This window comes from Rhinichthys klamathensis, unplaced genomic scaffold, assembly GCF_029890125.1.
Source record: "Rhinichthys klamathensis goyatoka isolate OS25496 unplaced genomic scaffold, OSU_Roscu_1.1 h1tg000473l_1, whole genome shotgun sequence".
In the NCBI taxonomy this organism is placed as follows: domain Eukaryota; kingdom Metazoa; phylum Chordata; class Actinopteri; order Cypriniformes; family Leuciscidae; genus Rhinichthys; species Rhinichthys klamathensis.
Genome location: NW_026606961.1, coordinates 559772 through 587233, shown reverse-complemented (window position 1 = coordinate 587233; position 27462 = coordinate 559772). Strand labels below are relative to the sequence as shown.

The following is a 27462-nucleotide window of genomic DNA, read 5'->3' as shown; positions in this document are numbered from 1 at the left end:
CAAACATGACCTAAACCCGTGAGGACTCCTCATTGGCCTGCAAGCTCTAACTGGGTCAAAATGGGTTCAGAGGTGAAAAAGCAGAAATGATTAACAAAACGCTCAAACAGTGCATCACAATAACAGAAATTGAGTGAACAGGCTCACTTTGCCCTATTAGTGTGCCAACAATAACCATATCTCATTTAATCTCTCTCATTTAAACTCTTTCCATCCTAATTAAAGTCAATGTTATTTTTCCCATACAGTGTCTTGCACAAACACAAAAACATGGATCATGGGATCCGTTTAAATATTTACATTTACTGTCTGACACTTGAATGAACATTAGCCATTCAAATTTATATGCAGACACTCTCTTTCCACGAAAACACTAAACTTTCTGTTGATGAGATCAAACGGAGACGCATGAAGAATGCAAAAATAACCGCACAATGCAACATGATTTGGCAGTATACACCCATAAACACAAGCCGTTTTCACCAATAACACACACTCCATCCATCTTTAAATAACATTTTTACCAAGAGCACAAACTCCACCCATTTATGATGGTCTTCAAAATCACCCACCATTTAAGGAGTACTTGTACACTTGTATTCCGCTCACTAACATTTCAGATTTTCCTCTCTATCACACAAACACGCTTTGGTTATTGTTTCTCAGAGCTCAGTACATGTGACTGGTGTGACCCCGTGAATCAAGAGAGCTGGGCCCAGGTCTCGCGTCAATGCGTCCAGCTGCGTCAGGTACTGCTGTGACAGCTCCGAACTGGAGGGAGGGTGGGGCAAGTACAGGAAGCGCACCGCTGCTGCAGAGCTGTGTTGCTTCAGCAGGGCATTCACAGCACACAGGAAGTCTTCAGACACTTTTTGCCTATCTGAGCTTTGCGCTCTAAACATGCGTGCCACGTTATCCCACGCCACAATCTTAATAGAGGCACGAATCCTCAGCTTGCCCAGCAACTCTCTAAATTGCTCCTCTTTAGCCAGCCAGCCCTGGTCTCCCGATTCAGACTCCACACAGACGAATATACGTAACCTCGCACGACGCCACCTGCTGGCCATGTTTAACACGCACGCCATCTGAAGCAGGAAAAGACTGCACACGTCTGCGTAACTGGCACTGTCAGGGGACAGTAGGTTTGTCGGCCACACGTCGATGGTGTCCACGCTGTCATTTCCCCTAATGCATGTTGCACCTTTGCTATCAGGAGGTAGCTGGAAGAAGTACCTGGCTAAACAAACATTCTTGCCCATTTTTATGGCATCAAGGATGATGCTCACATACTCCTCGGGCTGCAGCGTGCGAGGGCTCTCTGCATGGCGCACCAGTGGAAAATGAGCCTGTAAGGATGGGAGGTCAACCCCAAAATTATCCCCCTCACCCCTATCACCCTCGCAAAAGACAGGGTCCTGCAGGAAGTAGTCCTCTGGGTAGCAGTTGTCATAGAAGCCCAAGACCAGGGTATTAGGCTTCATACCTCCTGGAAAAGAAGAGAATACATAGAAGTATTGATACATTTTTAATAATTTGATTCTGATTGGAAGATTCTCTACATGTCATGTTATACAGAGCAGAGTTTCAAACTTATTTAAACTGTTCATTAAAAGAATTGGAACAGTTTTTGATTCACTAAAAAGAACCAGCTCACAGTAGTCATTCGTTTCTGAAATGGACTACACTGGTCGTGCTGTATGTTTTTGATTCACTAAAAAGAACCAGCATCAATCAGTTTAGACTGGTTGTGCTGTATCTTTATGAATCATTAATATGGACCAGCTCATAGGAGTCATTTGTTTGTGAAACAGTCTATACTGGTTTTGTGTTTTTGATGCACTAAAAAGAACCGGCCCACAAGAGTCATTTGTTTCTAAAATTCACTACACTGCATGTGCTGTATGTTTTTGATTCACTAAAAGGAACCACCAGAGTCAACTATATGTGAATCTGGCTACACCTGTCACACTGTGCAGTGTGTTTGTTTTTGCATGCAGCCCATGAGGACAAAAGTCGATGAAGTCGTTTCTTGTCCTTATTTAGCCATAGACTTGCCTTTCACACCGAGTACAGACAAAAAACACACTCACACCTCAAATGAAATGTTTAAAGGAATGCGATTTATCAGAAAATCTGTGAATGCCTAACTCCAAAAGTCTGAATGACACAAACAGTGATTGTTTACAGCCAACTCAAGATTATGTTCAGCCAGAGCCGATCCTGACCTCCCTGGGGCCCTAAGCAAAAATCTGTTAACACTAGAAGTGCCAGAATTCCATAACTACTAGAACTGCCACAAGCGGTCATTTTGACCGTTAGATTGCAATCTCTATATCTTTAATGATAAATACCCAATTGAGAGATTAATGCATTTATTGTATTATGATATCTTTTAAAAACAAAACAACACCAAACTGTACATTTAAAAAAGTTTAATTATAAATAATAATATCAGTAGCCCGTAATTATCGCATATTCACAACAGATAGGCCTAGCAATATTTCCATATCCATTCAACATAATTCAGAACAAGATAATAACAACTAAAAGTATCTTATTTAGATATTTTTTTGACAATGAGAGAGACAATGTCACGGTTTATGAATTCGCTGTCTCCTTTTTCGTCTTGTTGTGTGTGTGTGTGTGCGTGCGTGTGTGTGTGCGTGGTCGCTGATCAATGCAGCTGATCAGCACGCCCGCTCTGATCAACGCGCCAGCTGCAACTGATCAGCATTCGACCCTTTTTAGTGTTACTGTTGTCGCCTAGTCTTTGTCAGATCGTTGTGGATTTTTCCTGCGTGTTTGTTCCCTGCCTGTATCCGTTTTCCGTGTGTTATCCCGTGTTCAGCACTCCATGGTTCTACACGCAGCGTCCCTGTGCTGCCAAGGGCTTCATACCAGACATTTAAACACCTTAACTCTCCCAGCATCTGACCAGCTCTCAATAAACATATCTGTCATTTTGCAATTGAATCGTCTGATTATTTCCTAATAGACAAAGGTCAACCGCGAGAAATGTAACAAAAGAATACCGCGAAATTCAGTGCCGTCAATATGACCGTCTATGGCCGAAATAGGTAAATATGTTCATTTATTTTTTTGCCTTATGTGTAATTTATATTAAAAACATTTTAAATGAAAATACAGACACTTTTAGGAAAAGTCAGGTACCAGCAGGATTTTATTTATTTTTTCAACAAAGTTATTGCAGATATAAAATTCAAAACGGTCAAAATGACCGCCGTGGCCGTTCTAGTGTTAAGGGGCCTTCCTACCTGACCCATGAGCCATGTAAACCATTTGCCATTGCCACACAGTCACACCTGACACCCCAGTTCTCCCACAACAATCCTCCCTCGTTTAGTTAGTACTAATGAAAATGTAATTCCTGATATCAGAAATAGACATATTTTATATTAATATCAATCATTCACACTTTAAATAGTACAAATTTAATTATTGATATCAAAAATGCATTCTGTGAATGAATAAAAGCTAAAATGGTTTGTCATTGCTTGTCACTGTGTTTTAAATGATAAAAGCAATACTTGATACTTGATGGTTATTATTTATTGAGGGATGTGCATCCATATTGACCTGTATGTCCAGCCAATCAACATTTTAAATGCAATATAGTCAATGACAATAGATTGCTTTCCATCTTGCTTTATTGCAGAGTTGTAACTAAACTGACTTGGAGACTAGATAATCATTGTCTTGTTTTAAAAGTATGAGCGCCTATAATGAGGAGTGTCATCACGCCCATATTGTACTGGTTACTGGTCCCCATATATGTTTTACTGGAAAGTGCACGTTTCATTTCGTGCATGCGCATATGAACTCATGTTAACGCGCGACGTGGTTATCTTTTCCGAGCTGCAGTTTATAAACAAACACCGTTGCCAAACGTAATCTCATGAAAGTGCGTATCTATACCACGAATTTCATTTCTCGTGCTATTTATACGCCAAAATGTTTTTTTGCGTGCATATGCTTTGCACTGTAAATCTCTTGGGTAGGATTAGGGGTGTGGAGTCCGTGCATTTTACACGCCAAAAAGTGCGTATCATATGCACGCGAAAACTGCGTAGGCCTATCATATGCACGCAAAAACTATTTTTGGCGTATAAATGGCACGAGAAATTAAATTTGTGGTATAGATACGCGCTTTCAATTCACATGGTGTTTTTCTCAGTCTTTCTTTTCGTGACCAGAAGGATAGTTCCGCTTAATTATCTCATCGATGTTGTAAACTTTGATTGACGCGCTTTGACACGAGGGGGAGGCGGGGCCTTGAGTAATTTGTGGGGCCCTACGCAACTTGCGTAGTGCGCGTATAGGGAGGATCGGCTCTGTGTTCAGCTAAACTGAAGGAAGTGCTTTCTGGCTCTGAGTCAAAAAGATAACCTGATCAGGAAATGTCTCACCCAGTCCAGTGATGCGGAGCAGATGTTGAGTGCCCTGTCTGACGGAGGGAGAAAGAGTCAGATCCACAAAGGCCTTTACCCCCAACTTATCCACCAGACTCAACCAGAAATTATACTGCGGCTGCACTGGGTCAGAGGGCAACATGTCTGCAAGAGAGATTACGTTTGGTCATTTGCTCCATTCCATTGTTAGTGCAACAACATGATAAAGTAAAATGAGTTTACAGGAGGAAGAGAGGAAGACTGTTTAGTATAATAAAGGGATAGTTCAAGCAAAAATGAGAATTCTGTCATCATATAGACATTTGTCAGTAAGAAGATATTTTGAGATATACATTTTTTTTTAATAAGAAGTGTTTTTTGTCCATCCAATGGAAGTCAATGCGAATCAAAATGGTTTGGTTATCGACATTCTTCAAAATATCTTCTTCTATGCTCCGCAGAAGAAAGAAGTCATACAGGTTTGGAACGACATAATGAGGGTGAGTAAAGTTTGTGGATGAGCCCGAGTAACCAACCAAACTGACTGAAATTAACAGATTACAATGGAAACATTTACATTAGCTGCAAGAATGTAACCGAAACAAAACAACCTAAGGTATTTTGGCGTATCCGACTTCCCTGAAAAGTGTAAAAGCCCTGTGACTATGTGATGTTATCAAAACATGGCTCTGTTTGTTTGAGCATCCTGACCAGACCCACACAGCAACAATGACCCCATTTACATGAACTCAGGGAATGTTTATGCAACTGCACATAGTTTTTGGAGAAAGCAGCATTCCAAAACATCAGGTATACATGATCGCTGATTTTTTCTTTAAGAATCGTAGGAAGCAGTTAAAACGTCTGGATTTCAGCCAGAGATCATAAAAACACATAAGTGGTAACTAGCAAGGGTAGAAGGGTAGAAACTGGTCTATGGGTCTTGTGAAACTTGGGTTCTCTCATAAAGTTGTCGCCTGAACCTAATACCCCTTTTGTCCTACCTAGATCTCCGATCTGCACATGTCCAAGAACAAACAGCCCTCCTTTCTTCAGCTGGTTGACAAAGCAGATGAGCTGACAGGAGGAGCGTGGGTTCGCAACCATCAGTAAGACCTGAGGCCGCCAGAACTTCACATGATCCTTACGGGAGTCTAACATCAGAAGGTACTTCCTCACCTGAAAGAGCACAGAAAGATTGTCTTATAGATTTAAAGTTTAGTGTATTCACATGTGTTTTGTGTGCGTGTGTATGTACCTGATGGAAGATTAGTGCTTGGCTGATGTAGCCCCAGCTGCTGGTGGGAGAGCGGTAGTGCAGGATCAGCAGGAGGAGCAGCAGCAGGACGATACTGGCCGAGGAATACACTGGGTTTATCACGAACATCATTACCACACAGCTGACAATACCCAACAAACATGTGTGCCAAGAGAAAAACTGAAATGTGGGCCTGGAAAGAAAGAAGAATTCAAATATAGAGATAAATACTTGTACTACTGTTCAAAAGTTTGGGGTTATTACGATTTTAAGAAATCAATACGAAAAGAAAGAAATCTTTTATTCCGCAAGGATGCATTAAATTAAAAGTGACAGTAAAGATTTCTATTTCATGCTGTTCTTTTAAACTTTACACATAATATTTCTGTTTTTACTGTATTTTTTTTGATCCAATAACCGCAACCTTGGTCAGCAAAAGAGACTATAAAAAACATATTACCGACCCCAAACTTTTAAAAGGTAGAGTACATTTACAAACTAAAGAATTCACAGAACATGTCCTTTGAATGATTATCAAAAGCAAACTGAAACACCAACTCAGGGTAAAAAAAACTATAAAAAGGTTATTATTAGACACAAGTTAAAAATAAGAGATTCTTACATTGTAAGAAAAAAAAGTCATGAAGTCGCAATTACAAGAAATACAGTTCCAGATGCAAGACATAGTCACATTATAACATATGAAGTCACATTGTGAGATATAAAGTCACGATTACCTTATAAGAAAACCACCCATACACACCCCCACACACACACCTGAAGTTTGGAGCGGAAGCCCATTCCAGAGCCAGACAGGCCAAATCAACCGCAGCATACGCCAACAGGTAAAATACTGTCACGATACCAGCAATCACATTCAGCTGTCCAGCAAACAGTGTACACTACAACACACAGACACACAAAATCTTAACAGACATACTCTTCATATTTTACGTGTCACAGAAATAGCATCCAAAGACATATGCACACAGCTCCCTGTACCTGCACCAGGCCCCAGGTGTAGAGCACAGACACCCATGGGTTCCCAGAGCTGGAGGTGACTGCAGCCGGAGCCAGAGGCAGACCTGAAACCATATCACACACACAGCACAGATCAACAAACCCATGACACACCCCAACAGAGCAGTACTATCATCTCACTCCAGGATACTATTACACCATCATATCATAACAGTCTCCTCAAACTCAACCATGTAACTTAGTTACTGCGTCAATGGGTGGTTGACAGTTTGATTTCCTATATCCAGGGAATTATACTGTTAGGACATCATTTTATATGTTTACACTACCAGTTAAAAGTTTGGGGTCATTTTATTTTTTCAAGAAATTGATACTTTTATTCCAAAAAGATGCATTAAATTTGTCAAAAGTCAGAATAAGTACTTTTACACTATTACAAAAATTTCTATTTTGAATAAATGCTGTTCTTTTGAACTTTCTATTCGTTATAAAATCCTGAAAAACTGTACATGAATGAAATATTTTTAATGATGCTGAAAATTCAGCTGTGCCATCATATAAATACATTACATTTTAAAATGTAATAAATTAAAAACAGCTATTTTCAATTGTAATACATTTCACAATATTTTACTAATTAATAATAAATAAATAAAATCGTTTTACTGTATTTTTGGTCAAATAAGTGCAGCATTGGTGAGCATAAAATATTTCTTTCAAAAACATAAACAAATCTTACTGACACCAAACATTTCAACTCTAGTGTATAATCATAATCAGATAGTAATTTAGTAAGAGTCTTGGAAAAAGTGTGTTACATTAAATCATACAAGAATTTAAAACCGTGTTATATGAGCCATGATAAATGAGCCACACTAAGACAAATATATTCTTATTCTTTTTCTTTTATGCAAACAATCTGAAAATAGTGAACTGATGTTTCCTATTTGTACATGCATTATATTTTGAATAAATGTGTACTGGTGTTTTGAAGAGGCTTGCATTCTAGATATCTTACATTTATGCTATTTTACACTTGTTTATTCTGTAAAAATAACTATGCTTTACATAACTTTTCTACAATAAGTTTCTATATATTAATAATCTGTAACAATTCTGTCACCACGATCCCACTGTGTGACAAATAATTTTCTGTGAATGATTTTTTAAATATGTTTTGACAGGAACATTTTTGAAATTTTCATAAATAAATTCTCAATAAGAATAGATTGTTTTTTGATTCTGTCAATTAACCGATTTCAGTAGAAAATGATTGAAGGAAATGAGCATGTGTTATGATTCTTTTAGTTAAAATGTCCTTTTTTTACCTTCTTGCACAGAACATATGACCTCTCACACCATATAACAGCCTATAAAATGTGACAAAAATGAAGCAAAACAAAATATTCACTGATCATTTTTCTTAGGAACCATGAATACCGTTTTCCAAGTATTGCTTACTAATATTTGCCAATAACACTTCTTGTGGAGATGTCAACAACCATACCATATATATCACCATCTCAGTATCAGTTTCCAGTCTGAAATTTGTCCCTTAAAAAGACCAAACCCTCAAATGCACACTAACCAAAAAGCTGGTCCAGAGCAAGAGCGTGGAGGATTCGGGAAGCTCCTATCATGGAGCACATAGCAGCTGAGAGAGACGCGCAGTACACCCCAATCGTCACCAACGGAGGCCACACGTTCACACGCTGGAACACTGCATAATCATTGATCAACAACAACCTGAGAGAGAGAAACCAAGAGAACGACAGGAGGAATAAAGGAGAGACGAATGAGAGGAAAAATAAAGCATTGTGTAAACGCATAATGTTTTTCCATGTGGCTTGAGTGTCGTTAACCTGTCACAGGTAGAGCTCAGGAGCAGGAAGAGAAGCAGGTAGACAGAGAAGGTGTAGGACACCGCTATGATGGTCCCTTTAGGTATTGACTCACTGGGGTTCTTCAGCTCACCTGAGGAAGTGGACAAATCAAATGACATGTTTTTGAAACTCATCTGTCATAAGAGTTGTTATGAGTATTGTAAAAGGCAACACAAACACATCAGCAACCAAAAAGAGAATCCAAGTATTTAAAAATTAAAGTAACTGCGTGAATGGTGTATGTGGTTTTGTACCCGACATGTTGGCTCCTGCCATGATGCCTGTGCAGCTAGTGAACATCACAGCAAATACAGTAGCGAAAGACATCATTGTGTTGGTACTGTAGTCCAGAGAGTAGCGCGCTACAGGAGGAGACATATGAACAAAATTCATGCCAGTGCAGTAATTAAATAAATTAATGAAAAGAGCTTTGCTTCTGCAAACTATTGTGCGTTTGTTATTGGAACGGTTTTATGACTTTAGTGGAAAACTACATTTTATTACTGTACTTGCATGTACTTGTACCACACTACAATAATATCAACACCGTGGAAATTCATGGAGAATTTGCTGACATGTTTGTACATAGTTCAAGGATAACTTTCTGTTTCTGCTGTTGGTCTCTGTACTACTGTACTTATAATAGTCATGCTCAAAAGTTTTTTTTTTTTTGTGATGGTTGTTCTTGAGTCCCTTGTTTGTCCTGTGCAGTTAAACTGTCCAACGTTATTCAGAAAAATCCTTCAGTTTCCCAGCATCTTTTGCATATTTGAACCCTTTACAGCAGTGACTGTATGATTTTGAGATACATCTTTTCACACAGTGGACATTTAAGGGACTCAAAAAACACAACTATTAAAAAAGGTTCAAACATTCATTGATGCTCCAGATAGAAACACAATGAATGCAATGCTCCATGTCTCCTGGATTAAGTTCAATTTACCTTGATCTTCAAATTCAAAAAGTCCCCCCCCCCCCCCTCCCCCTCAGGACAGTACTAAATATAAAATAACATGCATTTTGTATGATCCCTCTTATTTTGTTAAAATAACAAAAGTCTTTACTATTACATTTGATCAACTGAATATATCTTTGCTGAATGAAAACATTAATTTCTTTAAAATCCTTGCTGAACTCAAACTACACTTATATGCAAAAACTCATTATAAACTTCCTTTACTTGTAAATCAAAATGTACTTTTGAGGAACGTTCAATTCTTCTGTCAAATGTTTGCCTCTTTGTTTGCGTTTTTTAAAATATCATTAGAAAAATATAAATATCCCACTGTCCAATATACCTTTTTTTCCACTAAATGTTTCATCTAACAGACAGGACTCCATAATTGTGATCAGTCTCATTTGTCTTCGAAGTACCGTATTTCCCGCACTATAAGGCGCACCGGATTATAAGGCGGACCTTCAATGAATTACCTATTTTAGAAAAAATTTCATATATAGGGCGCACCGGATTATAACAAGAGGTCCTCGCTGCAGCCTGTAGCACGATGACGTAGCTGGATGGTCCAATACGTAGTGGATGGAGGTGTGTTTTGGTGACGTCGTAGACGCATGCGCACTAGTCAAGTCAAGTCAACTTCATTTATAGCGCTTTTAACAATGTAGATTGTTTCAAAGCAGAGATAAACATATAATTTAAGGTAAATTAGATTGTTTTGGCTTTATAGCGGTTCTTAAATAATGTTTAAGAACCTGTGATAAATGCTGATGGCGTTCATATGCGCATTAAGAATTGATTCTATAGTTAGAGTAACGTTAGGTGTAGAGAGAGTAGAGAGTTGGTGAACGATCGCACGTGCTTTGATCTTCCAAGAAGAATAAAGTTAAATATAAATGGTCACTTGAGGATGGAAGCTCTTTTCCGCCACCGAATAAAACATTTTAAAATATATAATTGCGACTTTTTCCTCACAATTGCGAGCTTATTTAACGCAGTTCTGACTTTATATCTCACAATTCTGAGAAATAAAGTCAGTATGCAAGATGTAAGTCTCAATTGCATGTTATAAAGTCAGAATTGCGTGAAATAAAGTCAGAATTGCGTGCTATAAAGTCAGAATTCTGACTTTTTTTCTTGCAATTCTGAATTTATAATAGGCCTACATAATTGGGAGTTTACGTCTCCCAATTCTGACATTTTTTCTCATAATTGTGACATATAAACTCGCAATTGCGAATTATAAAGTCAAATTCTAAGGGAAAAAATGACTTATTTTTTAACCTCAGAATAGTTTAATATCTCACAATTCTGACTTTAGGCTATAGCCTAACACGCAATTGCGACGTATCATGCAATTCTGACTTTATATCTCCCAATTGGTATTATAAAGTCGAAATTCTGACTTTTTTCTCGCAATTCTGAATTTATAACACATAATTAAGATTTTATATCTCCCAATTCTGACATATTTTCTTAGAATTGTGAGATATAAACTCGCAATTGCCAGTTATAAAGTCACATTTTACCTCAGAATAGTTCTCTCACAATTCTGACTTTATAACACACAATTGCGACTTTATATCATGCAATTCTGACTTTAGCCTATATCTCCAATTTGCGTAGGCTATTATAAAGCCAGAATTTCAAGTAGCCTCGCAATTGCGAGTTTATATCTCATAATTCTGACTTAATAACACGCAATTGCGACTTTATATCACGCAATTCTGACTTTATAACCTGCAATTGCGACTTCAATTCTGAGATAAAAAGTCAGAATAGTGAGATAAAAATTTACCTTTTTTATTTCTCACTCTGTGGCGAAAACAAGCTTATAGCCTACCATATGTATTGCAGACACTGAACAGCAAATTAAGAGGAACCGTAGGCTACAGATCACTGTGGAAAAATGAGTAGGCTATAGCCATTAAAGAAGGAACTCTTACCAGGCAAAATATCAAGCACTTTTTCTTTTTCTTTTTTTTTTTACATCTGACAAGATTTATTTTCTTGATGCTGTTATTATTTTTGCATTTTCCCTTGAATGTGTACTGGTATTTTAAAATGTTTACAGACTGTATTGTATTGTACCTTTAAAATTACAAAGACAATTAGGCTACTTGATTCATTTTCGCTTCCACTCAACAGCAAATCTGACCTGAATAAAATGAAATGGCTTAAAAAAAAAAATTCTATATACACGCATAAAAAAAAAAAACTTGAGGTGCTGAGGACATGCTATTAATCTATCAAATTTAGGTTTAAAATCATGTGATTTAAAATGTTGTAAAATTAACTATTTTGCATAGCCTATGTGTGAAACTCGGATAAGCATCCCATTTATGTAAATAATTACTTATTTATCAATAATTACTTATAACTATTTAGCAGTACTATACTACACAGGTTAGAACATCATCTCAGTACAATATTGAGCATGCATGTCACTTAAAACCAGCGCATGCGAATTATAATCAGAGATCGACACTGCGCATGCGTATATGACGTCAGCAAAACACACCTCCATCCAATACGTAATGGACCATCCAGCTACGTCATCGTGCTACAGGCTGCAGCGAGGGGTGTCTCGATTATAAGCCGCATGAGATACTGCAGTCAAACGTTTGACTGGGTTTGCGTTATGCATCCACTAGATATGCTGTAGTACCCCAGAGTGCAGTCTGGACGATGGGGCGGGGCGACACTTTTAGGCGGGGCGACACGTGTCGCTCCGCCCATCCCCAATTTAATTGGTTTATAATACCGCAATCTTATTGGTGTAAACCATAGAGAGAAAGAGTTGCGACACGCTTTGATGTCGCCGCGACGGCTGTCACGTGGTTCATGTAAGCTCCAATAGTTCCAAAACGTACGCGGGCTGTCATGTTCTTCTATGGACAGACAGCAGCGATTGCATTATTAAACGGTAAATATAAAATAAAACACACACCCAAGTACTTTTTAAGCTGTTATTGCGTTTTGTTAATGTCAGTTTTGCATTTGGAGAGGCAGGGTGACAACTTAGATAAGTTTTAGGCTATATTTTTGGAGGGAAACGCTAGTGTTCATGTTCGCATGGGTAGTAATAGCACTGGCTTTAGCGGCTCTAACTTAACTTTTCCATGTCATTCATCTGATGATGGACGTCTCATGATATTTATTTTAGCACAACTGGGCTGTATTAGGCTATTGATTCCCGTGATCTTGCTTATAAATTCCGCTTCGTGATCACGCAAAGAGGTCTGCGGTCCGTTCAGAATTCCAACCAACATAAAATATAAATAATTACGCTGTGCATGTACAAATGAATGATTTAGGAGGGAATAGACTGCTCCCATAACGTAGAAAGCAACGACTATATACAGCAATGTTCGGTAAATATTCAACCGAAAAATATTCTTCATAAAATTAAACCGGAGAGATAGTTAATGAGTGAATTAACTATGTTCCTAAATACATATAAGCACATGCATAGCCCTAACCCATTTAAATAAATGAATTGTGTGTGTGTGTGTGTGTGTGTGTATGTATATAATATTATATATAGGCTATATATATATATATATATATATATATATATATACATATAAAATATTATTAAAAATATTATATATTATATACATCAGGTTACCAGTTAGCTAACGTTAGTGAAGTGTTGGTCACGTAAGCTATCGCTGCAATTAACCTATTATCTTCCAATAAACATTTACTAAAACTGGCTACATAAAATATAACTACAGACTAGATTCACGAGAGGTCGGCTAATGTGTGTAAAAGTAAAAAATACAGTAATTTCATTCATTTACCAGCGAACGTACTTCGGAAGCACTGAAAATTAATGGGGTTCAATGGGGGAACTATCAGTGTTTGGAACTATTGGCTGCTCCACGACACGCGGTACTATCGCATTCCAAAGTTCCTATGGCGGTCTATGGGAGTGTCGCAACTCTTTCTCTCGTGTAAACGATTCAGGTCTGAGCATGCGCATTCCTTTATGTACGATTTTGTGAATGATTTGGCCGTATCAAAGAAATATTAAATGCTCACTTTAATCGTATCTTATTATCAGTTTACCATGGTAATTTTTGTTAATATCTATTTGGCTAATACTTTATTATACTTAAGACACAGTATAGATTAAGTTATTGTTTAAAAACGAACGCTTGGTGACGTTACTTGTACTTCAGGGAGATGTTTTACATTAGATTAGTGCGTCATTCACTGGCTTCTTCATATTTCTATCAGGATCGGTGGATCAGCACAAACTCGGGATTTTACGCAAATGATGATATTGACTGTAAGAATGTAAGCAGCTGATTTTAAATTCTAAAGCATGACCGTTTTTTGTTGTCTGTTTTTTTAACGAGATTATCCAATGCTTGCATTATTTGGTACAAAGTGCAAATAAAATGTTTAATGGCAAACACTTTTACTGGTTGATTACCTGTTCATACAATATGAGGTCCTATTGGTTCTGTAAAGACCTATGTTATATTTTTTAGTGTCAACCGGTTATGTACGACTGTCTATCTGTGACTGTGACATCAGGTATTAAAAATCCAATTGTTTATTCATCCACCATGGCATTGCGTGTTCATGTTCATGTAGGCTACTGAATAAAAATGGTTACAAATATTAACACTCACATATAGGCTAGCTGCATAACCATAAAAAAAACACACTGCTATAAATCTGTGCAATTATAATAGGCTGTAATAAAATAAATAAAACACCCAGCAGAGAAGTGATATGAACATGTAGGCCAATTGCTTAAATAGCCTACATTGTAATATTTGCTATAGATCAACATAACATCTGTTTTAGTAAAAAAAAAAAAAAAAAAAAACTTTTTTTTAAAAATTTATTTTCACATTGCAGCGTTGCACGGATTTTATTCCCATTGTACGCACATAACCCAATGGCCAGGGCTTGCTATTTGGTAGCCTGTCTTATTTGTCACCGTGGTTTTGCTTTAAAATAAAATAAAACACACTTTCGGATTTATCCTTTGTTTTACTGAAATACAGGGAATTATAATAATTTGTGTAAAATCCCGAGTTTGTGTTTATTCACTGATCCTAATGGAAAAACGAAGAAGCATAAACGAATGATGTAAAATTAAGGAGCTCTGCATGACATGCGGAAAAATATTGTCTAAATCAGCCCACATAGAAATGATCTCTCCTTTGATCTGCCAGTAATTTCATGCAGTCATGCTCATTGCCCACCAAAAGTGGCACTGACTTAGGCTATCTGCAGGGTAAATTAATATAGTATAGGCTAAATCTCAAACAGTGTATTATTTATCAGCAACATATTTTGTGATATCGCCAAGCCATAAAACTGCTCAATATTAAAGCTTACAATATGACTTTTTGTAAAGCTGCTTTGAAACGATGTGAATTGTGAATACATTTTGACAGTAACTTCATCTAACTTGATTCGTAAGTTCATCAAAACATTATCCAATTGATCGTTACTGAAATCGCAATGGTTATCACTTAATATAGTACGGCCAAACAGCGTCATAGATAATTCATAAACTCGTACATAAAGGAATGCGCATGCTCGTGCCTCAAGCTTCTATGCCAATAAGATTGCTGTATTATAAACCAATAAAATCGGGTGTGGGCGGAGCGACACGTGTCGCCCCACCTAAAAGTGTCGCCCCGCCCCATCGTCCAGACTGCACTCTGGGGCTACTCGATATGCTAAAGGGAACGTCAACAAAACAGTCAGATAAAGTCAAACTTTATTAAGCGTTCTGACAACTCCGTTCACTCCCATGGTAACGTTGTTCAAACGTTAAAGGAGAACTCCGGTCAATTTTAACATTGAGCTCATTTTTTTGTAAATTTGGAGTGCTGTCAGTACGATAACAACGACAAAAGCCGACCATGTTATCCTCTTTTTAAAATTTGCACCCTGTTGACTTAAACGGGGCAAGTTTTAAACCTGCTTTTAGCCTCTTAACAACATTAATGTGTCATTACAAGTGCAAAGCCATGTGAGTGAACACGTTGAATCTGACGGCAGTAAATGTGAAAGATATGAATAAAAATTATGTTTATTCAGCCAGCTCACATACCCGTATTTTCTTCCTGTTTTCGGTCTAAGTCCACAGTAGGCGATTGTCGAGTGTGTCAGTCCGATAGACACAGACTGTCAGCTGTCAGCCGATGACGGTGCTGTGTGGTGTTCTGAGAATATCAGCTCAAATGGAGAGTTCGGATAGTTCATCCGAGACAGGAGGTTTGATCGCGCGCGCGCGAACTCTACAATCGACTACTGTGGACTTCGACCGAAAACAGGGTATGTGAGCTGGCTGAATAAAGAGATTATTCCTGCCTTTGTGAAAGCTCGGATCACAGTTGAGACTGATATATCAGCCCAGGCGTCCACGATCCATTGGCAGATAGTGGCGTAAGTCGCCCGGCGCTGTCTCCCCGTCTTGGTGAACGTGTGTTCACCACCCATATATAAGGCGCTCCGGATTATAAGGCGCACTGTCGTTTTTTGAGAAAATTAAAGGCTTTTAAGTGCGCCTTATAGTGCGGAAAATACGGTATTTTGAAATATAACTGCTAAAGAGCATCAATTGTCATCACCATAACAGTCAGTATCATTATTGCATTGATGATAATCTCACTCACGTCCAAGGTTGTTCTTTAATGTAGTGCCGTTGAAGCCTGTGTAGCTGGGGTTGACAGTGACGCTGTGGTTGTTGCCGTATGTGTGTGTGATGTTGAAGCGCTGTGGACTGACTATAAGGGGGCTGATGATGATGGAAATCAGTGACACCGTCACCACCAGCAGAATGATAAAAGAGGCTTTGGCGTAGATATGAGCACCGACCAGACACACCACCAGACATAGCAACAGCACTACAGAGGAGTACAACACGGTGTACCAGTAACCCTGCGGCAACACTCGTAGCCCCTGTGACACAGCAGAGCCTGGAGAGAGAAGAAAAGAGAAGCTTCGCTGTAAAAAAAGCTCTGTATTACTGATTTCATTTGCTTTAAAGACTGTTTAGTACAGTGTGCTTCAATGCAGCGCTCACCAGGATCCTTCCCGAAGACGTCCAGTATGGCCTCCACCAGGCCGAGTACATAGACGCCACATGCACATACCTTCGCCAAGTAAAACATCAGGCCGATACTGCCTCCAAACTCTGGCCCCAGAGAACGACTGATCATGACTAATACTAAAGAGTTAAATGTCAACAACAACAATATACAAACACTCATGAACAACAAATTCCAATCGGAAGGGAGCATCCATATGCCTTTCTCACTCTGAGGGGCAAAGCCCTTGAAGGGGAGACTTTGGAGGGAGGAAGGCACCTGTTTGTCAAAATTTAGCCATTTGGAATGCACTTGGCAAAGGGAGCAATGAAAGACAATGTCATTTCTTCATTATCCTCACCTTAACCCTGGTTTCAGGGTTAAGGTTAGAGTTAGTCATTTAGTCGGGGGTAGGATTGCATTATATCAATTAATGCCCTCACAAAGATAGTCATACAAACTTCATATGAAATGCATGACGAAAATGTCAGTAATATATCACAAACAAAACAACTTAAAGGGTTAGTTCACCCCAAAAAATTAAAATTCTTTAATTAATTACTCACCCTCATGTTGTTCCAAACCAGTAAGACAAATTAAGATTATTTTTGATGAAATCCAAAAGCTTTGCATCCCAACATAGACTGCAACGTCATTACCACTTTCATGGCCCATAAAGGTACTAAAGACTTAATAAAGGTAAAATAGTCCATGTGACTAAAGTGGTTCAACATTAAAAGTACAATAGGTGATTCTCTACAAAACATTTTTTTGTTATGCTGTTTGAAAGTCTCCTCATATCCTGATAGCAATCACAATGTTAAGCGGTCTAAATGTATTATATATATATATATATATATATATATATATTTGCCTGTGGAAGTCATAGGACCATAAAATGTTCATTCACTTATTTAATTCCGAAATCTCTCGGATTTCATAAAAAAAAATCTTCATTTGTGTTCCGAAGAAACAGAAAAGTCTTACGGGTTTGGAAAGACATGAGAGTGAGTAATTAATGACAGAATTTTCATTTTTGGGAGAACCAACCGTTTAATTGATTCGGTTTATTCATTATCTTGAACTCCATAAGGAAATTGATTTTGAACGATAGCTTATAAACCTTTAAAGACAGGCCTACTGTGAGCTACAAGGTTGTTCATCCATGGTATCTGTTTCTGTTAAAGCCGTCAGTCCACATTATTTCAGCGTTTTTTTGTTTGTTTTGTTTTAATAATCGTGTTTAACAGTGGAATTCGTGGTGACTACTAAAAACTACATTACCAGAGAGTCAAAAAAACAACACACACCAAAATGACGCCCACTCCCATGAAGCATTGGGAATCGAGTCTATCTCCCTACGCTCTAAAAATGCTGACATGTTTGTATATATGCATATTTTTGCAATAAACTTAAAATGTATTGTTTTTATACATAAAATCAACATTTGTAAACGAGTAGTTTTTTTATTTCTCTATCATTTTAATTTGATTATGCAGTTTGCAATGCTTCATGGGATAGTAGTTCTTACCCTCAATAAAACAGTTAAGTACACAGTCTTGTACCTTTGTAGTGTAGTGATTCACCTCATAGCTGATTGGCTTGGTTCAGGGCTTATAACTCTTTAAAGGTGCAATGTGTCATAATTTTGAGTATCTATTAACAGATATGACATCCATAACTATGTTTTCAGTGGTGTATAAAGAACTCGCTTAATAAACCGTAATGTTTTTATTACCTTAGAATGAGACATTTATATCTACATAACAACGGGCACCCCCTTCTATGAAGGTCGACATATTGTGTCGACATGTTTCTACCGTAGCCGACAGCGAACAAACAACGCTACAGAGCGCGTTTCGTCACTACCTTGAAAGAGAAGCAGCAGAAATCTAGAAGCTAGCCATAGACACCGTGAGTAGTGACTTTTCCCTTGTCAGTGGTGTAAAATATGTAGTTGGATTGTTTCATGTAACTTAGTTCTTCTCCCTCGCTGTGTTATGGCTTTGCTATGTGGGGATAAATGTGCTGGTTACGGTCGTGAGACAGCTATTAGTACTCTTGTCATTGACCGTAAAACAGTTACAGGAATCACCAACCCGTCGCTGACATCTTGGAACTCGAGTCTGCGCAGTAGCGATTTCGGGACCAGACATGCGCAGTAGTGAGCAGGAAGTAAGCCGCGAAATCAAGGCCCCGCCCTCACTCTCGCGGAATCAATCGCAAGCACACGCTCCGGCACTTTAAAAAAAATTAATTATAGAAATGTATATATTAAATTTAAAGCTCCAATCTCCTCAGTCCTCCGAAGATCCCGAAAAAAAGTCTGTTGGTGCTTCAGTGACTACTTCGCTCAGAGAACCTGTCAATCACAGCTGTCAATCATGACGTCACACCACCGCACCAAACCGCACTTGCGATCGAGACGTTTTGGCTTCACTTTTCAGGGCTTGCTGCGCTGATTACAATCATGTCATTTTTGCCGCGCGCACCTTTGGGCTCATGCGGACGCATCGAGTTTAAACAAGGCTTCACGCTTTAACCAGCTCAGCCACAGTAACAGCTCATATTAGCCAGCTAAACTTTTACTACCCTGTCATAAAAATATATAGTTGCATAGTTTAGTGGTTCTTCTCCCTCGCTGTATTATGGGTTTGCCATGTGGGGAGAAATGTGCTGGTTACGTTTGTGAGACAATCAGCTGATTACTATTATTATATATTAAGACCCTTGATCCTCACCTGACTATGGCTTTGTAAACTTTATCCATGATGTGGTTTATAATGGACTGTGGTACAGAAACAGTGACAATGTTACACACTCTTAGCTTACTCTGGCTATTCTCTGCTGTCTCAGACGACGATATGTTTGTCCCGTTTTAGCCACTGTAGCTTCTTCGAAAGGGATGGGTGAGCAGTGGGCTGAGCCCTTAGTGCAACTCGCAACCGAACTGCTAGATGCCGCTAAAAATCACACACTGCACCTTTAACAAAGACTATTTTAAAATACTTATGGGAAAAATTAAAGAAAAAAAAAATTTCCAGAACCAGCGCCGCTGAAAAAGGGGGCGGGCACTGTTGCACTATTGCCCTTCAAAAAACAGCATTTGGAATTCACCCTGCAAATAGCACTCTATAAGCCAGAGAGATTGGTTAAGGATACAATAGGCCCCGCCCCCTTCCACAGCTCCATTAGTTGAAATAGCACATATTGACAGGATTGTCAATGAAATGATGAAGTAGGCCACACACAGCATGAGGAGACCATGGAGAAGACCGGCCTGGCCCACAACAAAACCTGAAACATAGACACTTATCAGAATTATTTATGCAAAAAAAACACACCCAGAGCCACACAGAGGGGAGTTATAATGTGATATACATCACCATATTAAAATGCTTTATAAAATCTCCTGCCATACTCTTCTGTCTTTTCCAATGTCACACTCACCTGTGCGAAGAAAGAGCACAATACTGAACATGGAGAGGATGGTGGGCACCATGACACCAAAGAAGGTGTTGAGTTTGCGGGGGTTTGATTTGGGGGATCCCTCTCCTGTCACTGCTGATCCACCCCTGGAATCTTCAGCATCTCCCATCATGCTGTACACCCCGTGAACAAGAAGAGGCGAGTGCTCGTTTGCCATGGTCTGAAAAACAGGAACCTACAGATAAAACCGTTTCCTGTTCAGTACAATCAAACAAAAAAAGACAAATAGATTTTTTAAACTTTTGTCAGCTATTGAAAGAGCTTTGACTGGTTTTATTATTATTGAAATATGCTAAATCTAAACTACTGTTCAAAAGCTTGGGGTCAGTAATATTTTTATTTTGCAAGGGCACACTAAATTGCTCAAAATGACAGTGAAGACTTACAATGTTAAACAAAAAATTTGCTTTCAAATAAACGCTATTCTTTTGAACTTTCAATTCATCAAAAAAGTGTGTATTTTTGTTGTTGTAATCTAATTATTATTATTTAAAAAATGGGTCAAAAAGCATAAATACAATTATAATAAAAAACAATCACAATGGTAATGTCAAGTTCATGATAATTGGATAAGGATATCTTATATTGGCTTTATGTTATTTTTTTTTACGGTTTACATTCAAAACATCTAACGTTAGCTGATTAATTATTTTAGAGCAGAGCATAACTCATTAAATCCCTTATAGAAATGTCAGTGGCTTAGTATTTTGTTAATTTCCATGGCTTTTTCAGGCCTGAATCAGTTTTCAAATTGCCCTAGATTTCAATGACAGTGGGAACACTGAAACCACAAGACAATGAATGTCTCATTGAACGTCTTATTTTTACAACAAATGTTGCATCGTTCTAGTAGCGGAAGTGCATGACAATGTAAACAATCCGAAATACGCGGTTGAAAAACAAATGTTAAGTCCTAAAAAGGTAAAAGGGAATAACCTGACTATAAAATACCCCGCTGCCATACAACAACAACATCCAAGTAGTTTGAATAAACTAGCAGACATTCATTCCAGAAAAGGCATCCGACATTTAGGAGAATGAGACATCTCCTTAAGCAGTTACAGACTATGCCTGGGCGTGTACGGTTATCATTCATGACACATAACGTTAACGGTAAAGTACAGTAGGGAGGTAAAGAAACAAACACAACCTACCTGTCGTTTATAAACAACAGCGGCGACGCCGATCTAAAGGCGGGTTACTTCCGCTTTTAGGAAGAAACTACACAAAACCACAAGGAAACCAAACTACTCGTTTTGAGAATGTGGATGCAGGATATCCTAATGTTTCTCAGAGCATCATGTCGAGTTGGTTTCGTTTCTTTAAACATTCGCAGGTAGAAAGTTCTCAGATCTCGTGATCAAACCCCCGGGACATGACGGATGGCGTGAGACCCCTGTGGACCTAACAATGAACAACAGACAGCAGGACCTAATGAAAACCTTAAATCTATTACGTAACGGTCCATGGAAAGATGCTAATCGAAACCGTGCTCTCATACGGCAGCACGGCGGGACTGTGCGCCGCCTGGCTGACTCTTTATTTGTTGAAAAAAAAAAGAAAAAAAAGTCACGGGACAGAGAAAGTGCCCATGTGACTCCACAGATAGGACGGGTGAAATATCACAAGAGGGGGATGATTTTGAGTAGAACATGAGAAAACCATGTGCTGTTTACTATTTGACTCGTTATTTAAAGACCTATCTGATCAGTCTTTTTTTTTTAAATCAGAAATCAAATATAGGCTACCATACACATTTCTTCATTTTAGGTTGTATTAAACTTCTTGTGTGTTTAAAATGCCAAAAAAAAAAAAAAAAAAATGATCACGTTTGTAGGCCTTTAAATGTATTTAAATACATTTATAAATGTATTTATTAATTGTATTCCCTTCTGCTTTTATTTGTCAGGTCAAAATGTTAAAATCTTTGAAGTGCTACATTTATACCAAGTAAATAATTAGTTTCAGTTCTGATTTATAAAGGATGCACATTGTTGCATGACGGTGAGTAAAATGAATTCTCAAGACCAGAAAATGCATTATTGAACAGTTTATTCTTATCTGGAACCCATTTCAATTTTGCGCAGTGTAACATCAAGTTGTTCTTATGCATGAAAACAACTCGTAAATTCTGGCTATGCTGCATGTTTGATGAGGTATTTTGTACATTTGTATATAGATATAAATGATATGTTGATGTGTAAAAATGTTCATACAAGCAGGCAAATATATATCTTCCAATATAACTCCAATTGATTCTGGACCAAACTGTTACTGAATGAACTTTATGTGAGGAGTGTTTTGCACAACACCACAATTCTTATAAAAATAAGTACCGGTAGGCCTTAGACTGAATTAGACGTGCCATTATTCGATAGTACGGTATATTGGGGTAATGAAAGTACAGTATATTATCATGCACACTTCAAAATAAAGTGAATAATTATAGATACCTCATTATTCAAACTGTTAAGATTTTTAGAATGCACATTAGCTTATTTTCCATTAACTGGTTAAAACTGATGACACTGAATGCATTTGGTGCGTAATAAATTGGTCCAATTTTCACATTAGTCTGAACAAAAATGGCAAACCGGCAGAATGAAAATGCAAATTCCCTATCTCACAGTATGTGGCACTTATGGAAAAGCAGAATTACAGTGGTAACCCAAAGTTACCGCACACAAAGCTGTGCAACTTTCTGTTTCTGAACTCAAGGAAATTAAATCAAATAGCCTTTAAATGTTCACATTTTTGTATTTACTATGGTATTAATCAATCAACACCAAATACTTGATATTCATTTTCAAATAAACATTAAGCATTTAATATTTATTAAATACTAAGCATTTGTTTGCACTTGTACATTTTAATCTGGACTAAAACAGGCCAGCCCAGAAAAGATATCCAGAGAATGGTTGAAAAAATGTTCTGATTCTTTATAGTTGTGTTCTTTTGCACTTTAATCTGTTTGAAACATGTTTAATTTAAAACATGCACAATAAAAATGTACATTGTATGTAAATGCTCCAGGTTGTTAAGAGGACAAGTTTGTTCATATTTTCAACCTGTTTTTGTAACATAATTCAATACCGCCATAATACCGTATACCAAGTTTCCACAATTACAGCTTTGAAAATTTGATACCATCACAAGCCTAGACTGAATCCAAAGACTGTGTGTTGAGATGTGACCAGACATAGGAGGGTCCGGCAGGAAGGACAGGGAAGGTGGGATTGGCCACAGGAACAAATGTGGGTGAGTGTTTGAGTCTGTGCTTTTTGAGTTGACCGAGTTCTCTAAAGCAGCATCCGCACTCGGCGCAGCGGTATGGTCTCTCTCCCGTGTGGATGCGCTGGTGCTTGTGTAAGCTGTCCAAATGGCGGAAGCGTTTCTCGCAGTATCTGCAAGGATACGGCCGCTCTCCTGTGTGTATGCGCTGGTGTGTTTTCAAGCAGTAGAAACGTCTGAATCCCCGGCCACAAATGTTGCAGCGGTGCACTTTATCAGGGCTCTCGACTGTCCCGCTGAACCTGGAGTCACTCCCCACAGGTGGCGCCAAGGCCAGCAAAGCATCGCCATCGCTCTCCGGCACTGAAGGCGAGATTTGTGGTAACTCTTGCATGGAGTTGGATGAAGAGACTACTGGTGGATTTGATGAGGGAGGCTCTAATGTGAGTGAATCAGGATCGTCTTCGATTTTAATGGTGCCCTGTTTGATATCATCAGTGTCCTCCATCACCTGTATCAGTTCCAGCTCATTAACATTCCCAGCAGGTGTGCTTATTTCAAACTCAAAATTCGTCATGTCAGACTGCTCCTCTGGTAGGTTTGCGGAGGGGCCTGAAACTTCTGTCTCCTCGTGTCTCCTCTCAGTGTCTGTTACTGCAGAACTGTTGTCTGTAAAACAAAGAAAAGCTCACGTTTATATGGATGAAACTATACTCAGACTAAAGAATCTGACATGCTGTTAATCCAATAAAGCCTACTGTATCATATTTGATACATTATTTTTCTAAGCCCTCTAAATTATCAACATGACCAAAACTTGCACACAACCTATTACATGCCTCTGCCCTCTGATTGATAGTTCATACGTTTTCAGTAAGTAAAAGGCCTCCCCCTTCAGGTCAGGTCATTTTTTTCTGTAAAGTAAATGTTATAACTTTTATATTGTTAGTAATATGTCAAGATATAGCTACACTTACTGCACTGAAGCAATTTAGGATTACTTGGTTATCTTGCATCATATTTTTTAAAAGAAATGTGTTCAAATGTAAGTATCGAATTTGAGACAACAGGCTTTTGAGAAAAGTTTTTTTGTACATCTATCAATTATCATGGTATTGCATTATATGCTTTGCCCTTCACAATTAAAATGACAGAGCTCTCATCATAAAACTGGCATGTTATGCAAGCAGTGTTATACTGTTATAAAAGTCTCGTTGATTTACATTACAGGCTATGAGAATCTTTATGGCCTTATAAAGAACATCTGCACCAAATGTTTTTGCTCAGTTTGGGCCTCTGAACACAATTGTTAGCTCCATATTCCCACTACATGCAACTCTTTAAAAAATGTTTTTGTCTAAAGGCAAAATAAATAGTTCCATTTCAAACAGATATTTCTGGCTATTATTTCCTGTCAAGGTTTAGAGGGTTAATAAACAACTATGATCATTACTCTATGGCAGGGTTCCTCAAATCTGGTCCTGGAGGGCCACTCTTCTGCAGAGTTTAGCTCAAACCCACCTACTTACCTGATTTTCTAGTGAAGACCTTGATTAGCTTGCTCAGGTTTGTTTGATCAGGGTTGAAGCTAAACTCTGGAGGGCAAAATTTCCTTCGAGCCTATTGGTAAATGGAAATAATAATAACAACAATGAACCTTTTTCGCCCTCATTCGTGATGAAAAACGGGCCTTCTGTCTCATCTTCTGGTTTGAAGAGAACAGCACTGTTTTCCAGAAGAGGTTGTGCGGTCGTGGGGTCACCCCTGAGTGCTGAACTGTTGCCTACTGAAGACCCTCGTGTCTTTCTGCGGTTGACACACTCACGAGGCCAGTCAGACTGCACCGTGGGGAGACAGAGGCCAACACTAGGGAGATTTTTAGGACTGTGAATTCTTCCCGGTGAGTTTCGGAAGGTCTTGCGGGAGGAATCTCTTCTCTGCACCTGTGATGTGGGGCTTCCCTCCGCCGCGCATGATGGAAACACACAGTGTGCGTCGTCTGCGTTTGTGTGCACGATATTTGACCCAGGCAGGGTTCTGTTGAGAAGTAAACACTGTTTGATGTTCTTTTCAGCCGCGGTCATGTAGTAGCGCACCGCTTTCAGCTCGCTCTCGGAGATCTCCAGTCTCTCGCGCAGGCTCTGGTTCTCTCTGTGCGACTCTGCGGCAGCATTACGAGCCGCGGCCAGCTTTATGCCAACAACTCGCGCTGTTTCTTTCAACACTGATTCTACTGCGCATCTTACCGCATGGTCGATAGTGGAGGCGAGTTCGCACTTGAGAAAAGAAACGCTGATGTCCATGCTCAAAGTCATGGTTATTCTGATCCACGGCAGTATTTCACTGTAAGATGTAACGTTAATGTTACATACGTGATTGCAGAGCTCAAAAGAGATGGTTTGGGTTTCTGTCTTAGCTAACTGAGGGCTAGAATAGAATAGTTTACGGCCTCGCTTCCATTACCAATACTTCGATACGTTACCTGGTTACAATGTTAAAAGCACAGAAAACCTAAAGTGGTTTGTAAATCTTGCTCAAGCTGTCGCGTTCTGCCATCATCACAAGTAGTGTCGAGGAACAATGACGTCAACAGCAGCCTGGGATTTGTAGTTTTCATTCTTTGAGCCTTTAGTTGTTGTGAGTAAAGTCATTCTGTTTATTATTAGTTGATATAGGCTACAATATACAGTACTGTGGAAATATCTTAGGGCACGTTAGTATTTTCACCAGAAAATAAATGTTTTTAAAGTTATTTATATCTTGCTAGTGTGTCAGTAGGAAATATCAGTTTACATTTCCAAACATTCATTTTGCCATTAATTGTAATAATCCAGTGAGATTTTTTTTTTTTTATGCACAAGCAGGGGTGCCACAAGCAATTTTGGGCCCAATGAAAGAATAAGAGGTTGGGTGCCCTACCGCACCCATTCTATTAATAAAATTGATCTCTGAATGCCCCAAAAGTGCGTGGGCCCGTAGAATCGTACTAACTACACCCCCCAATTGGAAATTTAAACTGATATTTCTTACTGACACACTACAGCAAGATATAAATAACTGGCATAAAACCTTTTTTTTCTGGTGAAAATACTAATGTGCGTGCCTAAGACTATTGCACACTATAGATATATTTTAAATACATTTTTGAATATAAAAGTGGATCCATATAAGAATGAATGTATTTTTTATTTAAATAAAAAATTGGAATGATGTAATTGGAATGATCATCCATCAATGCTCCATTATGTGGTCTCCTTAGTACAGATAATCAATGAGTTCGTCATGGCGACAAAGGGGAAGTGTATTACTTATCTCTGAGTAGCTTACTGTATGGAATTTTAAAAAGAAATACACCTATCTGTCTAAAAAGTACATCTGTACAATATGTAAATTCGGTGCGTTGAAAAATGATGTTTTGCATAAATTGAGACACAGTTTAAGGTTTTGAAACTGCTGTCTTATGACCTTACACTGCAGGATGTTGTTTGATTAAACACACATCAGGGTTAAACATTAGAGGGAGCTTGAAGCAGAACACTAGATAAATCACTGCTAGTTCATTCCAGCTTTGGTTGGGTTAAAGATCAAATAACAACTTCTTAGAAAAACAAAAGTTTCATAGAATCCTGTCCATTTGATTTCATGTTTTTTTTTTCAGTTTTGATAGTTGTTGGAAACGAACTATTAACTAGGCTAATTATTATTATTATTTACATATTAAAACATAGTTTGACTTATACATGGCATTTGTTCAAATGGTTCTCATTTGGACAGCATTTTCCCTCAGCATGCTGTAAGAAAGAGCAATTGCGAGCTCTAGAGGTCGACAAATGGAATAACACTCTACAATGGAAAAACTCTTATTTTTAGATCTAATTTTGTTGCTCTAAATTCTGGTCTGAACCTTCCTCTTTCTCTGCCATCTGTGAATCTGAGCCCAGAGCCCTGTTTAGGCCATGTAGAGAGGAGTGTGATCACTCTCATCTTCTCCAGAATCATTAGTCTATATGTTGCCAGAGGGAAGCATGTTTAAACCTTTTAAATTTCAAAATGTTCTATACATGGTTGTATTCTTATTGCTTATAGTCATGAAGGTAACTCCATCATAGACTGGGTAAGATATTATGTGACCTAACTAAATGGCTATGAATATATGTGTGGAGGATTAATGCAGAACAGTTCATGTCCA

At 38.3% G+C, this 27462-nt stretch overlaps 2 protein-coding genes across 3 annotated transcripts; both read right to left on the bottom strand.

Annotated features, from left to right (window-relative positions):
- Nucleotides 1-207: 207 nt before the first annotated feature.
- Nucleotides 208-21576, bottom strand: slc12a9 (solute carrier family 12 member 9). 2 transcript variants are annotated; one of them, XM_056236924.1, is made up of 14 exons: nt 21197-21576; nt 20004-20217; nt 19716-19850; nt 16550-16687; nt 16140-16442; nt 8786-8893; nt 8511-8622; nt 8237-8394; nt 6670-6752; nt 6445-6569; nt 5668-5860; nt 5414-5588; nt 4428-4574; nt 208-1486 (listed from the first exon to the last, which is right to left on the bottom strand). In XM_056236924.1, exons 2-14 carry the CDS (start codon nt 20197-20199, stop codon nt 663-665), a joined length of 2697 nt encoding a protein of 898 aa, XP_056092899.1. In that variant the 5' UTR covers nt 20200-20217; nt 21197-21576; the 3' UTR covers nt 208-662. The 2 variants fall into 2 exon arrangements, with proteins under 2 accessions (XP_056092899.1, XP_056092898.1); XM_056236923.1 differs by having other exon boundaries at nt 20004-20202.
- Nucleotides 21577-22841: 1265 nt separating this feature from the next.
- LOC130072043 (zinc finger protein 768) lies at nt 22842-25835 on the bottom strand. Its single transcript, XM_056236926.1, has 2 exons — nt 24931-25835; nt 22842-23942 (listed from the first exon to the last, which is right to left on the bottom strand). The coding sequence occupies exons 1-2, from the start codon at nt 25586-25588 to the stop codon at nt 23200-23202; spliced, it is 1401 nt and encodes a 466-aa protein (XP_056092901.1). The 5' UTR covers nt 25589-25835; the 3' UTR covers nt 22842-23199.
- Nucleotides 25836-27462: the final 1627 nt, after the last annotated feature.